The sequence below is a fragment of the Salvelinus sp. IW2-2015 genome, unplaced genomic scaffold (assembly GCF_002910315.2).
Source record: "Salvelinus sp. IW2-2015 unplaced genomic scaffold, ASM291031v2 Un_scaffold986, whole genome shotgun sequence".
In the NCBI taxonomy this organism is placed as follows: Eukaryota; Metazoa; Chordata; class Actinopteri; order Salmoniformes; family Salmonidae; genus Salvelinus; species Salvelinus sp. IW2-2015.
This window is the reverse complement of record NW_019942672.1, coordinates 231,688-249,256: the sequence shown is the minus strand read 5'-3', so window position 1 is coordinate 249,256 and position 17,569 is coordinate 231,688. Positions and strand designations below refer to the sequence as shown.

The 17,569-nt window shown below is 44.8% G+C and overlaps 1 protein-coding gene across 1 annotated transcript in view; it reads left to right on the top strand.

Moving 5' to 3' along the window:
* Window positions 1-14,673: 14,673 nt before the first annotated feature.
* LOC112069323 (DENN domain-containing protein 1B-like) overlaps window positions 14,674-17,569 on the top strand; it is a 205,428-nt gene continuing 202,532 nt past the window's right edge. The window contains 2 exon segments of the mRNA XM_024136630.2: window positions 14,674-14,930; window positions 15,503-15,567. Coding sequence (XP_023992398.2) covers window positions 14,914-14,930; window positions 15,503-15,567 — 82 coding nt within the window. The 5' untranslated portion in view covers window positions 14,674-14,913.

Genomic DNA, 17,569 nt, shown 5'->3' with positions numbered 1-17,569 from the left:
TCCCCCTCTCCCCTCCTCTCTCCCTCCCTCTCTTCCCCCTCTCCCTGCTCTGCTGGAGCCCATATCACAGCCCCCTGTACAGTTCCCTGCCAGATGGAGAATAGGAGAGCTAGCTCTTAACTAGCCAGCTTGAGCATATGAACACCAACTGCAGCCTCCCTGCCTGTCTGTTTCTCCACAACAAATCCAGGCTGCCGCCCCTCCCCCCTCCTCCTCCTCCACCACCACTACAGACTGAGATGCACCCAAAAAGTGCAGTCCCAAACTCTGCCGTATCTCAAGGCTACAGCTCCCCCTCCCTRCCTCCCTCATTTCCCATCCTTCGCTCCCTCCCTCCCTCCCCTTGTCCGGGTCTCATCTGGCAGTGGCAGGGTTCTGGCCTGGCACAGCCGGCTTGACCACCAGTTGAGACATGGCTGAAAAGCCTACTGCTGCTCAGTGCTATTCGCAGGCCAGTCTGTCCAAAGGAATCTGGCYTGCTGACTGTCACTCAGAGGTGCATGACGTTTTTGTCAGGCTGTAATTCTACCACAGGGAGCTGCTTGTCCATCTGACCAGTGGTGAAGCTCCTGCCCTGAGGCCAGATGACATTGTCTCTGTTGCACAACCAGACGTTGATGTTTGGAGGGGCTGCTCAGCTGCCGCTTGGATCAAGACACACACACACACGTACACACAAAGTGCAAAGAAACCACCCTCCCACTGTGATTTCTCGTTGTCACACACAAACACACACACACACACACTTCTCGGCCAGATGCTGAGACTGATGTACCTTTCAGGCGTCACGAGGTGGCTGACACTCCAGTTTTGCCCGCCAACTCCGTGTCAAACCCTTGCTGGACAGCAGTGATGGAGGCTGAGAGTGACTGTGGCTGGGCCTACGGCCGCGGGGCTGTGTGTGTGTGTTTGTGTGTGAGCAAAAGAGAGAGAGAGAGAGAGAGTTTGGCCTGTCAGCTGGGGACGATAGAAGCCTGTTTGGCGAGCCAGGCTCCAKACTGGACTGTCCCTGCCTGCGTGTCTGGCCAGCCAGAGCTCCAAACTGGACAGGTCCCTGCCTGTGTGTCTGCTATGCTGGATCCTCTATCAGGCATACGGCATGACAACAGCAGGATCTAGCTGCTCCAGAACAACATATGCTTCCGCTGAAGGTCAGTCAGAGTGTCTCAGTCCTAAGAGCTTGACATAAATACACTACTAGCAACTGGCCAGGCAGACCGCCACTCAATTCACAGCCTGGAATGGATGTGATATAGCTCTGCCAAGACAATAGTAGACACAGTGGAATGGGGCTTCATTGCATTTTCTTTTGTCTGAGATGAAATATCCCAACAAAGAAAAGCCCAGAAACACTGTACAGGCTGTTTTAACCGGAAACACTGTACAGGCTGTTTTAACCGGAAACACTGTACAGGCTGTTTTAAATTATTTATATATTTCATGGATATAAATTCAGCATAAATAAACCCCAGTCAATTTGGATCACGCTTGACACCGCAAAACTATTGACACTACTTAAATATAGCAATCGTTTATTCAATTACAAAATAGTTCAATCACACTCTTTTCTATGTTTACACATACCCTAACCATGTATGTTTACACATACATGCAATACTAATAATTATTGCACAGGACAATAACATTAAATACAGGTTAAAATATTGAAAACATTCCCTGAGATATTCTAAAGAATTCCAGAATGCACAAATATATCAAAAACAAAGGTTATTTGTCACATGCACAGGCTACAACAGTTATAAACAGCCACCCTTTTTTCAAATCATATGATGAAATACATTTTCTAACATGCATTATAATAGGCTGTGGCAGTTCAATGCATTTGATACTATGCCAATAGCCTATTCCAAATCACGCACAATATTTCTCAAAATTGAATAAGACACATTTTTCACATTTCCTCATCACATTGAAAAAAACAAATCTAAACAGAGGCACTATTCAATATCAAAGGTAAAGAAATAGAAAATCCAGAATAGAATATAGCCCTGTATGTCATGAAAAGGGCCTGACAACATGACAAGCCTGGAGAGAGCGGGGACATTTCCAGTTTCCTGCTTCTGGCTACCATGAGTTTCCCAGATATATGTCTAGCTAGCGCTGCGGAGGGACTGACTGAGAGCTGTGCTGCTGTGTCTCAGTAGCACAGAAGAAGAAATACCTTTCCAACTGTGTCATCAGTGGAGTGAGGCGACGGAGAGAGATGAGGCAGACATSAAAGTTGGCCTATTTCATGGTCAGGCTGCAGGAGCGCGCAGGCCCTGGAATGGCAATGCATCTAGCGTAATGTGACAGACAAGTCCCTAGGCAAAACTCCCAGACCTGRGGCAGGCAGGCAGGCAGGCAGGCGGGCCCAGGTACTTGATGACTGTGACACCTTCTACCCGGAATGGCGAACGAAGTGTTGTTGCCGCTACGCTCTGCTGCCTCGCTTCACAACCGTCGCCCAAATAAATTTGCCTCTCATCCAGGCTGACGACGCGTCGCGGTGAACCTGTCCTGCTCAGCACTGTTGGGATCATGAATTTCCTTGTAGCCGCTCGCTGGGGTTTGCTCCTGATCACTAAGCACTTTGCCTTTGGGACCCACCTGTCCGGGCCAGTAGACGGCTGCGAAAGGATTCCYCGGCAGACACACTCACTCATCCTGACACCGTTTGCCCGATCAAATTGATACAGGAGAGTGTGTGGCAGGTTAGGAGCCAGTGCCCCTACCCACAACCCACTGGGCACACACTGGCTGAATCAACATTGTTTCCAAGTCATTTTAAGGAAATGACGTTGAACCAACGTAGAATAGACATTGAATTGACTTCTGTGCTTAGTGAGAAGTCACACAGATTAAAACTGCTCTGGTTTAACACACACAGTACTCTAATGGAAGGTTATCCTCAGCTTACTCTGGCTTTAGGTCTACTCTGTGCAGTATCTTGTACAATACCTAGTCTGATTTTAGAGGCTACCTACCTAGAGGCTACCCATTGCCATTTTGTGTGCCTGTCTATGTCTGTGTATTTTTGTGTCCACTACTGTGTATTTGTGTGTGCATGCATGCATGTGTGCCCGTGTGTCCCCATGCCTGTGTGTGTGTTGGTGCGGGGTGGTCTGCCACCCAGTGTTGCAGGGCTAGTGAGTAACCCAGCGTTCATTAGGGCTGTGTGTCGGGGGAGCAGCTGCAGGGAGACATGGAGAAGCCCTGCGTTGCCAGAAGGCTCCTTGGGAAATACAGGAGGGAGAGAGCCTGTTGATGTCCACCGTTTGTATGTGAACAGGTTGACTCCATCAGCTGACGTTCAACCAGCGAGCCAGGCTGAGAGATGAACCTTGACCTGGTGACTATTTAAACTGCACATCCCTTTCAGTTGGAGGCAGACAACTCAGTGTTTTTGTGTTTAAAATGTTTCAAAAATGTGCATATGTGTACATTTTGGAAGATAAAGGGACAGTAGAGAGATGGATGTCCATCTCATACACTCCCTCTGAAAATCTATATAGTAACATCACCATCTCAGACATTCAATCAAATAACAATAATACCTGTCAAGTCATCATCAATCAAGGTTAAAAAAATATATATTTTCATTGTATCATTGAGGAAAAATGAACAAAATCATTGACAGGGTAAAATTCAAAAACCAAATTTAGACTCCAGAGACCGACCCCCTTTCCAGTGTCCTACTGTAGAGACTAAAATCACACGGAGAATTCATAGCAGGAGAGGATTGCACACACACCACTCTAAATTTCATCATTTAGCGCGGTGCTGGAAAAAAAAAACACACCATTGAAACTGTCCAAAATAACAGCACAGTACACAGACTATATCATGCCTTGTACACTGAACCTGAGTGTGCTTGGTGTATTATACATAATACATAGAGTTAAAATGTTTCTTGTTGGCTGGGTCTTTCACGTTGACTTGGCCAAATGGACACTGTGGGAAGAATGGAAAAAAAAATGAAATGAGTTATTTGAACTACACAAAGAGGAGACAGAGGTTTGGGGTGAGGGGTCAGGGGTCAGGCTTGAGATTGACTGTAACAGCAGGGCTGTGTGTGTGTGTGTGTGGTGTGGTTGTGTGTGTGTGTGTGTGTGTGTGTGTGTGTGTGGTGTGTGTGTGTGTGTGTGTGTGTCAAGACCATGAACCAAACTCACATGTCTACAGGCCTGCCACAGCACTTTCCTCTCTGGCGGTGGCAAACTCTGTCAACACCTTGTACCCGCTGCCTGGGTCCGTGTACATCTGCCTCTTAGCCTGCAAAAACACACACAAACAGATTGCGTTAGGTCAGAGAGGAGTGAAGACGCGACCCTAAGCGTGGAAACAGATGTAAAAAGCAGTCTGGATCTTGTGATGTTGTGTTTTTTCACTGCTGGTAGCTACCAGGTAGCACGGCACACAGAGGAGCACACCGTGCCAGGAACACGACCAAACGCTTACACACACGCCTGAGGCTGATGAGGAAACTCTTGCCTGAGATAGTACAGTGGACACACACAACTAAGCACATTTTACAATGAAGAGCTTGACAAGGGGAATAGATAGGACTGTTTAATAAACGGTGACATTCCTACCCCTGGAGTTGTGTGTAATAAACGGTGACATACCCTACCCCTGGAGTTTGTGTTTAATAAACGGTGACATACCCTACCCCTGTAGTTGTGTTGTAATAAACGGTGACATTCTCCTACCCCTGTAGTTTGTGTTTAATAAACGGTGACATGCCCTACCCCTGTAGTTTGTGTTATATCAATCCACACACCTTACTGTACATGAGAAACACACTAACCAAACCCCTTCATTCTAATGTGAAGTTCCAAAACATCACCTCTCAGTCTGTTTGAAAAAGCAGAGCCCACTAGTTTCAGCTTTGACAGGCAGCCATGCAGCCAGCCAGCCATGCAGCCAGCCAGGCAGCCAGCCAGGCAGCCAGCCAGCCAGGCAGGCCACGGTGGGAGAAAGGCCTGGGGCTCTCTGGTGACACCGCCTGTCATTTCACATGGCATCGCACGGCCCCAGAGAGGAACTGGCACTGCCATTGCTCTCCTTGCATTGTGCTTTTCCCACCGAGGCCCTGGCCCTGCCACGCTCAAGTCTCTCTCGCCCAACATGCTTTACTCCGGCCAGACTCAGGAGCCATGGTAAATATTTTACAACTGGGAAGCCCGCTGGCATTGGGGAGTGACACCTATTGCTGCTGACGTGGAGTGGGCTGGGAGTGGGTTAAGGATAGAGAGAGGTCTGCGTCTGTCAATGGTTTGGTGGTAAACATCGCCGGCCCGGCTTGACACTCACACATTATGAGGCAATGTTTAGAAAACTAGGTCTATAAGAATGTTATAAACATTTTTTTTAAGTGAAGACACCTTGGATGGTAGAACCGTGCACACACTTACATATCCTGTCCAGAGCCATGTATTTAGAGAGGTAGCTCAACYAGGTTTCTGCATTATGAWMCATTTACATGACACTACAACKTTCTATGGCAGCCATGTTAGCTCRCCATTAACATTACATGGGGAATATATAAACAATGCAATGTAACCGAATGTCCAGAATTAGAACACATTTAAAAATTCTAAAAGTTGTCCCCTCTCTGGTCCTGTCTAGCTATTGGCCATCTTGTCACTGCCGTCAGTGTTAACATTATTACAGCATATAACAAWGTCATATTTTGTATAAATATATTTTACAAGTAAAAACAAAATATAATCAAACAAAAAACGTAACCTAACATGTTATATAGTGAGATACTGCTTACATAAAGTATTGTACTATATTTAACTGTTTGTTGCCCCAGTAGGAAAAGGAGTGACCCAGTTTTGTGTCAATGACAGCAGTAGAGCCAACACCCTCTGATTCCTATCCTTGCGGGACATGACGTGAAGCTTTTTTACAACTAGGGGACATGAGGTAGGCGGCCAGGCCAGTCAGTCACTGTGGTGACAAAGTACGGGCTCATGTAACGCCGGCAAGATGTCTGAAGCTTACCTCACATGCTTCTCTGTGTAATTTATGTATGGCAAGTTCGTCCTCTGTGAACTGTTTTTCWGTTTTTCTGTTTGTTTCTTGCATGTCGTTGCTTGTCTTGACACCGGTATCCGAGTCTTCACGGTCTGCTTTAGTTGTATGAATCTGTAATGATCCGCTATTGTTGGCTATCAATCGCTTCTGGTTAAAATCGTGTTGTGAGGCGTCCTGAGTTGACATGATTTTAACTGCTCSTTTAGCACGTTGCAAGATCAACCCGCAGAGTAATGTTGCACGCGGAAAACATTGGCAAAACAACATAATATTGCTGAAGAAAATAGGCTCCTAACATTTATGATGTTTCCTTCTTCGACTTTCGAGTTTAGAACGACTAGCCTATCTAGTAACAAGGCTGTGTTGCAGTGGTAACATTATACGACAATGTTGCCATCCAAAATGCAAGCACACGCTTATTACACCGCAAAAAAAGTATGAAACAGTTACAACCTACAGCAAACTTGTAGGCTATAATGTAACCAAAAAAAGTCTATCATCGATACATTGTATCATAAGTTTCCTCTTTCCTTGTCGCCTCTTGGCATGTGACTATGCAGCAGTCCTAGCTTCACTGCGCCCCTATCGTATTGAAGTTGTATTGRTATGAGATTGATAGAAATTCAACATGGGAATAAAAGCTATTGTAGCAAACTGGAATTCTCCATAAAGATTGTTCTAGGCCCTGTATTATTTTTCACAAAATCAAGGTTTTCAAAAAACTTGAGACCGGCATATAGAAACCAGCAAGATAGCCAGTCTTACTGTAGCATACATGCATTCTGCACTAACACATTTAAAACATGAAGTTGATGAGTGGACAATTATTGGTCCTTTCAAGGTTATGTACTGCTTTAAGCCATGGCTGTTTGCTATCTGTCTACTGTATATCCAGCTAATGTAATGTGACAACTGGTTTTGAGTGACAGTGGTGGGTTACTTTTGCCCCAGACTGAATCAAATCAAATCGAATCAAATATTTATTGGTCATACACATATTTAGCAGATGTTATTGCAGGTGTAGCAAAATGCATGTGTTCCTAGCTCCAACAGTGCAGTAGTAGAATTGTTTTTAGATACTACTGCACTGTTAMATACTACTGCACTGTTGGAGCTAGGAACACAAGTGTCACGCCCTGACCTTAGAGATCCTGTTTATGTCTCTATTTTGGTTTGGTCAGGGTGTGAGTTGGGTTGGGTATTCTATATTCTATTATTTGTATTTCTATGTTTTGGCCTGGTAGGGTTCTCAATCAGGGACAGCTGTCTATCGTTGTCTCTGATTGAGAACCATACTTAGGTAMCCCTTTTTCCACCTGTCTTTGTGGGAAGCTGTCTTTGTTTACTGGCACTATAGCCTTTAGCTTGTTGTTTTGTTGGCGTCATTTTTTATAATAAAAGAAAATGTACGCTCACCACGCTGCACCTTGGTCCACTTCCTTCAACAGCCGTGACAACAAGCATTTCGCTACACCTGCAATAACATCTGCTAAATATGTGTACGTGACCAATCAAATAGGATTTCATTTGATTTAGTCTGGGGCAAAATTAACCCACCACTGTTAATCAAAACCAGTAATTCTAAAAGAATGGAATTAAGAAATATATAAATATTCGATTGGGCAATGTCAGAGTGGTATTGACTAAAATATAGTAGAATAGAARACAGTATATACATATGAGATGAGTAAAGCAGTATGTAAACATTATTAAAATGACTAGTGTTCCATTATTAAAGTGGCCAGTGATTCCAAGTCTATGTATATAGGGCAGCAGCCTCTAAGGTGCAGGGTTGCGTAACCGGGTGGTAGCCGGCTAGTGATCGGTATTTAACAGTTTGATGGCCTTGAGATAGAAGCTGTTTTTCAGTCTTCAGTCAGCTTTGATGCATCTGTATGACCTCGCCTTCTGGATGATAGCGGGGTGAACAGGCGGGGCTCAGGTGTTTGATGTCTTGACAAACTTTTTGTTCTCTGTGACATCGGTGGTGTAGGTGTCTGGAGGGCGGTAGTTTGCCCCGGTGATGCGTTGGGAGACTGCATCACCCTCTGGAGAGCCTGCGGTGGTGCTGTTGCCGTATCAGGCGGTGATACAGCCGACAGGATGCTCTCAATTGTGCATCTGTAAAAGTTTGTGGGGTTTTAGGGCCAAGCCAAATTATTTCAGCCTCATAAGGTTGAAGAGGCGCTGTTGCATCTTCTTCACCACATTGTCTGTGCGGGTGAACCATTTCAGATCGTCAGTGACGTGTACGTCGAGGAACTTGAAGCTTTCCACCTTCTCACTGCAGTCCCATCGATGTGGATGGGGGGGTGCTCCTCTGCTGATTCCTGAAGTCCACGATCAGCTCCTTTGTTTTGTTGACGTTGAGTGAGAGGTTATTTTCCTGGCACCTCTCCAGGCTCCTCACCTCCTCCCTGTAGGCTGTCTCGTCATTGTTGGTAATCAAGTCTACTACTGTTGTGTTGTCTGCAAACTTGATGATTGAGTTGGAGGGTGCGTGAGCACACAGTCATGGGTGAAAGGGAGTACAGGAGGGGGCTGAGCACGCACCTTGTGGGGCCCTGTGTTGAGGATCAGCAAAGTGGAGGTGTTGCTTCTACTTCACCACTGGGGGCGGTCCTTCAGGAAGTCCAGGAAAGTTGCACAGGGCGCGGTTCAGACCCAAGGCCCCGAGCTTAATGATGAGCTTGGAGGGTACTATGGTGTTGAATGGTGAGCTTAGTCATTAACAGCATTCTTACATAGATATTCCTCTTGTCCAGATGGGATAGGGCAGTGTGCAGGGTGATGGCGATTGCATCATCTGTAAACACTCCAGCCAGCTGGTCTGCACATGCACTGAGGACGTGTCCAGGGAAGCCGTCTTGGCCCGGCAGCCTCGCGAGGGTTAACACGTTTAAATGTCTTACTCACGTCGGCCACAGAGAAGGAGAGCCCACAGTCCTTGGTAGCGGGCCGCGTCGGTGCACTGTGTTATCCTCAAAGCAATAATAACACAACACGTGTATTAAAAATAAAGGTTGTATGTGGTCGGAAGTGCAGAGGATGTGAGTATTTTTTTATTTATTTTTTATTTCACCTTTATTTAACCAGGTAGGCAAGTTGAGAACACGTTCTCATTTACAATTGCGACCTGGCCAAGATAAGCAAACAGTTCGACACATACAACAACAGAGTTACACATGGAGTAAACAAACATACAGTCAATAATACAGTAGAAGAATAAGTCTATATACAGTGTGAGCAAGTGAGGTGAGATAAGGGAGGTAAAGGCAAAAAAAGGCCATGGGGGCGAAGTAAATACAATATAGCAAGTAAAACACTGGAATGGTTGATTTTCAGTGGACGAATGTGCAAAGTAGGGATAGAAATAATGGGTGCAAAGGAGCAAAATAAATATCAAGTAGGGAAAGAGGTAGTTGTTTGGCTAAATTATAGATGGGCTATGTACAGGTGCAGTAATCTATGAGCTGCTCTGACAGCTGGTGCTTAAAGCTAGTGGGGAGATAAGTGTTCCAGTTTCAGAGATTTTTGTAGTTCGTTCAGTCATTGGCAGCAGAGAACTGGAAGGAAAGGCGGCCAAAGGAGAGAGTTGGTTTTGGGGTGACCAGAGAGATATACCTGCTGGAGCGCGTGCTACAGGTGGGTGCTGCTTTGGTGACCAGCGAGCTGAGATAAGGGGGGACTTTACCTAGCAGGGTCTTGTAGATGACCTGGAGCCAGTGGGTTTGGCGACGAGTATGAAGTGAGGGCCAGCCAACGAGAGTGTACAGGTCGCAGTGGTGGGTAGTATATGGGGTTTGGTGACAAAACGGATGGCACTGTGATAGACTGCATCCAATTTATTGAGTAGGGTATTGGAGGCTATTTGTGTAAATGACATCACCGAAGTCGAGGATTGTAGGATGGTCAGTTTACAAGGGTATGTTTGGCAGCATGAGTGAAGGATGCTTTGTTGCAGAATAGGAAGCCAATTCTAGATTTAACTTTGGATTGGAGATGTTTGATGTGAGTCTGGAAGGAGAGTTTACAGTCTAACCAGAACACTAGGTATTTGTAGTTGTCCACATATTCTAAGTCAGAGCCGTCCAGAGTAGTGATGTTGGACAGGCGGGCAGGTGCAGGCAGCGATCGGTTGAAGAGCATGCATTTAGTTTTACTTGTATTTAAGAGCAATTGGAGGCCACGGAAAGAGAGTTGTATGGCATTGAAGCTCGCCTGGAGGGTAGTTAACACAGTGTCCAAAGAAGGGCAGAAGTATACAGAATGGTGTCGTCTGCGTAGAGGTGGATCAGAGACTCACCAGCAGCAAGAGCGACATCATTGATGTATACAGAGAAGAGAGTCGGTCCAAGAATTGAACCCTGTGGCACCCCATAGAGACTGCCAGAGGCCCGGACAACAGACCCTCCGATTTGACACACTGAACTCTATCAGAGAAGTAGTTGGTGAACGGCGAGGCAATCATTTGAGAAACAAGGCTGTCGAGTCTGCCGATGAGGATGTGGTGATTGACAGAGTCGAAAGCCTTGGCCAGGTCAATGAATACAGCTGCACAGTATTGTTTCTTATCGATGGTGGTTAAGATATCGTTTAGGACTTGAGCGTGGCTGAGGTGCCCCATGACCAGCTCTGAAACCAGATTGCATAGCGGAGAAGGTGCGGTGGGATTCAAAATGGTGGGTAATCTGTTTGTTGACTTGGCTTTTGAAGACCTTAGAAAGGCAGGGTAGGATAGATATAGGTCTGTAGCAGTTTGGGTCAAGAGTGCCCCCCCCCTTTGAAAAGGGGGATGACCGCAGCTGCTTTCCAATCTTTGGGAATCTCAGACGACACGAAAGAGAGGTTGAACAGGCTAGTAATAGGGGTGGCAACAATTTCAGSAGATCATTTTAGAAAGAAAGGGTCCAGATTTTCTAGCCCGGCTGATTTGTAGGGGTCCAGATTTTGCAGCTCTTTCAGAACATCAGCTGACTCGATTTGGGAGAAGGAGAAATGGGGAAGGTTTGGGCGAGTAGCTGTGGGGGGTGCAGTGCTGTTGACCGGGGTAGGGGTAGCCAGGTGGAAAGCATGGCCAGCCGTAGAAAAATGCTTATTGAAATTCTCAATTATAGTGGATTTGTCGGTGGTGACAGTGTTTCCTATCTTCAGTGCAGTGGGCAGCTGGGAGGAGATGTTCTTATRCTCCATGGACTTTACAGTGTCCCAGAACTTTTTTGAGTTTGTGTTGCAGGAAGCAAATTTCTGCTTGAAAAAGCTAGCCTTGGCTTTTCTAACTGCCTGTGTATATTGGTTTCTGGCTTCCCTGAAAAGTTGCATATCACGGGGGCTGTTCSATGCTAATGCAGAACGCCATAGGATGTTTTTGTGTTGGTTAAGGYCAGTCAGGTCTGGAGAGAACCAAGGGCTATATCTTTTCCTGGTTCWAAATTTCTTGAATGGGCATGCTTATTTAAGATGGTGAGGAAGGCATTTAAAAAKAATAACCAGGCATCCTCTACTGARGGGATGAGATCAATATCCTTCCAGGATACAGGTCGATTAGAAAGGCCTGCTCGCTGAAGTGTTTCAGGGAGCGTTTGACAGTGATGAGTGGAGGTCGTTTGACCGCTGACCCATTACGGATGCAGGCAATGAGGCAGTGATCGCTGAGATCTTGGTTGAAAACAGCAGAGGTGTATTTAGAGGGCAGGTTGGTTAGGATGATATCTATGAGGGTGCCCGTGTTTACAGCTTTGGGGTGGTACCTGGTAGGTTCATTGATAATTTGTGTGAGATTGAGGGCATCAAGCTTAGATTGTAGGATGGCTGGGGTGTTAAGCATGTTCCAGTTTAGGTAGCCTAGCAGCACGAGCTCTGACGATAGATGGGGGGCAATCAGTTCACATATGGTGTCCAGAGCACAGCTGGGGGCAGAGGGTGGTCTATAGCAGTCGGCAACGGTGAGAGACTTGTTTTTAGAGAGGTGGATTTTTAAAAGTAGTTCAAATTGTTTGGGAACAGACCTGGATAGTAGAACAGAACTCTGCAGGCTATCTTTGCAGTAGATTGCAACACCGCCCCCTTTGGCCGTTCTATCTTGTCTGAAAACGTTGTAGTTAGGGATGAAAATGTCAGAATTTTTGGTGGTCTTCCTAAGCCACGATTCAGACACGGCTAAAACATCCGGGTTGGCAGAGTGTGCTAAAGCAGTGAATAAAACAAACTTAGGGAGGAGGCTTCTAATGTTAACATGCATGAAACCAAGGCTATTACGGTTACAGAAGTCATCAAAAGAGTAGGAATAATTTATGTTTGCTCTGGGATCGACATAAGCCAATAGTTACACGGGTAGCAGCTAGCTAGCTGCGAAATCAAGGTGTAAATGTKCAGAGCTTGCGGTTGAAATCCGGGGATATGGAGAAAAATAGGTCCGGTATGTTCTGGTCTGAGTCGRGTTSTACAAAAGTGGCGATAGATTATCGAGCTAAAGGAATAGCTGATGACCACAAACCGTGGTTAGCTGAAATACTAACGTTAGCCAGTAAACTGGCTAGCTTCTGGGTAGCTTCTGGGTAGCTTCAGGTTAGCTTCTGGCTAGCTTCTGGTTAGCTTCTGGCTAGCTTCTATTGTGGATTTTCAAATTTGAGGTAAATAATATTTTTTTTTGTAATTGGTGAGGCGGGTTGCAGGAAAGCGTTTTGAAGTAGAGTTTTTGGAAAAGAAAATATATAAAAGATATGCGAAGAAAGGTGTAAATATATATATATATACGGGACACGACAAGACGAGGACAAAAGGATGTCTGACTGCTATGCCATCTTGGAAGAAGACTTCACTGAAATGGTTTCATGTCAACATTGGGATGATGATTTGTATTTTATTTTCTACCATATTTATTACAGTCATCCATTGCCTGTGTTTCATGTTGTAATTAGAAATGTACAGTATGGAAGATGTATTTCATTGTTTCTTGAATCACAACAGTACCTGTGCATGTCTGTAAATGGATACATGAGTTTCTTTTTCTAGTGTTATTTATTTTGATCCTGATTCCAACATTTATGCTATTTTTTAAATATATATGTGTGTTTTAATTTAACCTTTATTTATCTAGGCAKGTCAGTTAAGAACAAATTCTTATTTACAATGACGGCCTACACCGGACGACGCTGGGCCATTTATGCACTGCCCTATGTGACTCCCAATCACAGCCTGATGTGATACAGCCCAGATTCGAACCAGGGACTGCAGTGACACCTCTTGCACTAAGATGCAGTGCCTTAGACTGCTGCGCCACTCGGGAGCCCAACTAGTAATGTGGAATTTTGTAAATTTACTTTAGACAGAACTCTTACTGTATACACTTAGAACCTCCGTTAATGTGAGGGTTTATCCTAATAGAGAGCTATTTGCCTCTCAAATAATTTTTAATGGGCAACTGCCATTGCACTGTGTAGGCTTTAACTGTGCATTGAAATAGAATACACTGAACCTATGTGATTGACTGACTTTAAGTCGTCTGCTGCTTGCCACAGGACGGTGTGCGCGCGATGAGCTAAAAGCCTGATCTTCAGGTCTCATGCAAGGTCACTCATCATCATTGAACAGGGTTTACCAAACCATCTCTGTTACACACACCACACTCACACACACACACACACACACACACACACACACACACACACACACACACACACACACACACACACACACACACACACACACACACCACACACACACACACCACCACACACACACACACACACACACACACAACAACACACACACACACACACACACACACTGAAATAAAATAAACGTTGAACCACATAAAGTGGTGTATTTAATCCACAGTAGGCTATTCCCTCCTGACTCCAGCCCGATGCGTATTGTGCGTAGGTAATGCTTTTGTGAATGGTGAGACAGCACCAGCAGGACCCTGCCATTATCATTTCATAGGAGAAACCTGCAACAGCATGTCCCAGTCTGCTGCCACTTAATTACCTTCAGTCTGCCTGCAGGAAACTGGCTCCCAGCCAGGTCTACTCTCAGGAGGGCTAGGAGAGACACACATCACACACACACACATGCAGGCTCAGCCACTGGTTTCAATTTACCCCGGGACACATATAGGCTAACACAGGGGCTCGATGACTCTGCATCATAGGCTGGACTGCTAAGTTGTGTGTGAATTATAGCCTATTTAATGCAGCAAATGTGGAACGCATGCATAAGGCCCAAATATATGCCCACAGGAATATCCTCTGCTTTACAACAATCAAAAAGCTCTGGTCATGTTTGTTGTTGTTGTTAATGACGTCAGATCCAGACAGGTAAGTGAAGATGAATCATGTAAAAAAGAACAACCGAGGGTGCATTTGTCACTTCTATGCCATTTGCCACTCCCTATAGCCATCACTACTCTTACTTGTGAAGGAGCAGTCCCTATTGCACTTGTGTAATAAAAATAAAATAAAAAATGAAATAAACTAAATTACTAAGCATTTACTATAGAACAACATGATAACGCCATCAGCTCAAATCAAGGAGGGGGACATGAAGTCACTGCTGTTCTGAGGATTTAGGGGGAGGGGACACTCCAAGATGATCATCAAATTAGGTGACGTCACTAAATCTTTCACAACCACTTCCTGGTGCTGTTTGTTGTGGAAATACCGTGGAACTGAAACAGCCAACTGTACAGATCAGGAACAAGGAAGACACATCGCTACTAGCTAGAATAAATCTTTGAAGCATGCGGTATCAGCGGTAGGTAACAGGCTGAAAGGTTGAACTAGTTACGGACCTCTCGTTGCTTCCTGAACGCAAGCTTGGTCTGGAACAGCAAAGCCGGTGACGCGAGCTGTCGCGATGTTGTAAACCATGGACAGCAGAATAAAGTAAGACACGAGTTTGTTTACTTCTAGACTATACATAACAATGTTTTATGGACCGTTATTAAAAGTGTGAATTGTAATTTATTTAGCTGTCTGTCTGGCATGCTGAGTTAGCATTTGGGTCAGTATAATGCTGTCAAGTTGATAAATACATTTTCATCAAGTTCGCTAAATTAATTAGCCTAGGACCTCCTATATTTTAGTATTTAACGGTCCTAAAGTAAATAATATAATCTGGTGTCAATATAGATTTTTAGGTACAAGACATTTCCCCCCGAATGTTTGCTGAATTGTCAGCAGTAACAGCAGCTATAACAATTTTATTTCTCGACCATCAAATGAATCACGCGAGAATTGAATTGTTTGACGTCTGGCCAGCACATAGACTGAGCTTGACCGATGATTCCGCTATATATGAGTTGCTTCATCACTATTTATAACTATGTGTCAAACTATGTTGCATAATATGCTGTTGATGTATCTAGTTTGCAATTATTGCATACCATAAGTTATGTTTGTACACAGATGTTTATTTTACTCCCAGCTAAAGTCATCAGCTCTCTCCTTTATTACAGCGAGTTTCCCGAGAGGACGTTTGATTTGGTGCTACAGGTTGCATGCCCAACATCTGAAAATGAAGGTGGGTAACATAACATGAGCATGTTGATGTGATAAACAACACATCCTTAGTAGGTTACCCTGGATGGAGAGAGCAATAGACAGATCTGAATATCCTGCCAGTTGCTTGGCCTGGTTAGTGTATCGTACACTATAAAATGTTGTCTTTATAAACACTGTGCATAACATGTCAATTTAGGGCGTATACTAGCAAAGTCTTAGAGACTGCAGACATTAGTGAGATTTAAACATAATTTCCATGCTCACCAGACATCCCATGAGTCAGCATGTCCACGTTGGTAAAGTAGGCTACAGTGGAGGTGGTGATTATGGTACGTCTGTGGTTAGGCTTAGCCCTGGACTACAGGACATTTTCACCAGTATAACAGGATATAARGTCACTTACAGCAGTCAACAGACGGAGAACTGATGAATATCTATGGATAGGTTAAAGGTTGGAATGTTAAATACATCACATGGAGTTGGGAACATAAACGTTTTGACATTAGGATCCAGATGCATCCTTTTTCATGTTCTTGTTGCTCACCAAATAGATCAAACCAACATATATATATTTTTTTACAACAATCCACAGTTCAGCAGCAACTCCCAACAGGGAGCGTGTTGGGAGGGAAATGCTGAGTTCAGGACATGACCAGCCAGCATCAGCTGTCCATCTATATGTGATGGTGAAACGTTTCACCAGTAGAACACAACWTGCTTAGAATAACCCAGGAAATGATTCCGGCCACCGAAGAAAGGTTCCAAATGTTCAGTGCAGTAGCCTATGGGAAACACAACWACCTATATTTCACATTGATATCCAATGTCCACCCTTAAGTCGAATATCATGTAAAAAGTCTTGTTGTACATATTACGCCAGCTTTGTCGTTTTCCCCCTCAGTCCTGACGTGAATTAAATAGGTGTTATGTGGATGATTCAATAGTGCAGCTGCTGAACTGACCAGAATAAGGAGGGGAAATTATCCTTGGACGTAATGCTGATATTAGATTTAAAACCAAACTCATAAACCTTGGGCCTGTAGTGTAATAACTGGCTTCCCTGTCATTGATCCAGGGTCAGACTCATATCCGGAGCTAGGCTCTCAGGAGCTCACTGCTTCATTACAGTGCCCTCAGCTCCCATGGAACAACCAAATGCCGGTTCCTCATTGGATAAGTGTACTGCTACAACCGAATACTGTCTCTTTATTGGACAGGATAGTTGTCGGGTACAGGAAGTGGGTTATGACGTGGATGGATGGCCATTGGGAGAGGTTGTTATGCTCACAGGAGACCCAGAGAGATCATTATTTGCTGTATATTGAATCTTGTGGTTTTTGACAGGTTGTTTTAGAGAAATGGGTTTCAGATATCGAAACAGGGAATCAACCACTCCGTGCAATTTTTATCCATTTCCCTTTTCCTTTAAAATTGGCCTGGGTTCTAGTCTATGGGGTGTGTGGAGTGATATGTTTCTTATACACTGCTGGTTAAGAATGAAATAGGGTAGATTGTCTTGTGTTAAGATATAATTCAGATTGATGGATCGTGTGGGAACTTGTGACGTGTACTTACAGTAGGCCTGAATAGATCTACTACGTTCCTATGGTAATGCTAAGCTCCAGTGTGTGCTGTTGACTCGGTTCCTGATGATGTTGTGTGTGTGTGTGTGTGTGTGGGTGGGAGGATGCAGGGGGGGTGTGTGTGGTATCAGATAGTGTTCTTTCTGKGTCATATTGGACAGGCTTTGGCCTATCTGTGTGAAACCTCCTCTATCACTCACCACAACCCAGCCCTGTTGCTCTACAGTTCAAGCATTAGGTAGCTCCCAGTCCTGTAGCATTAGGTACACTCCCAGACATGTAGCTCCCAGTACTGTAGCGTTAGGTTACACTCCAGACATGTAGCTCCCGTACTGTAGCGTTAGGTACACTCCAGACAATGTGCTCCAGTACTGTAGCGTTAGGTACACTCCCAGACATGTAGCTCCAGTACTGTAGCATTAGGTACACTCGCAGATA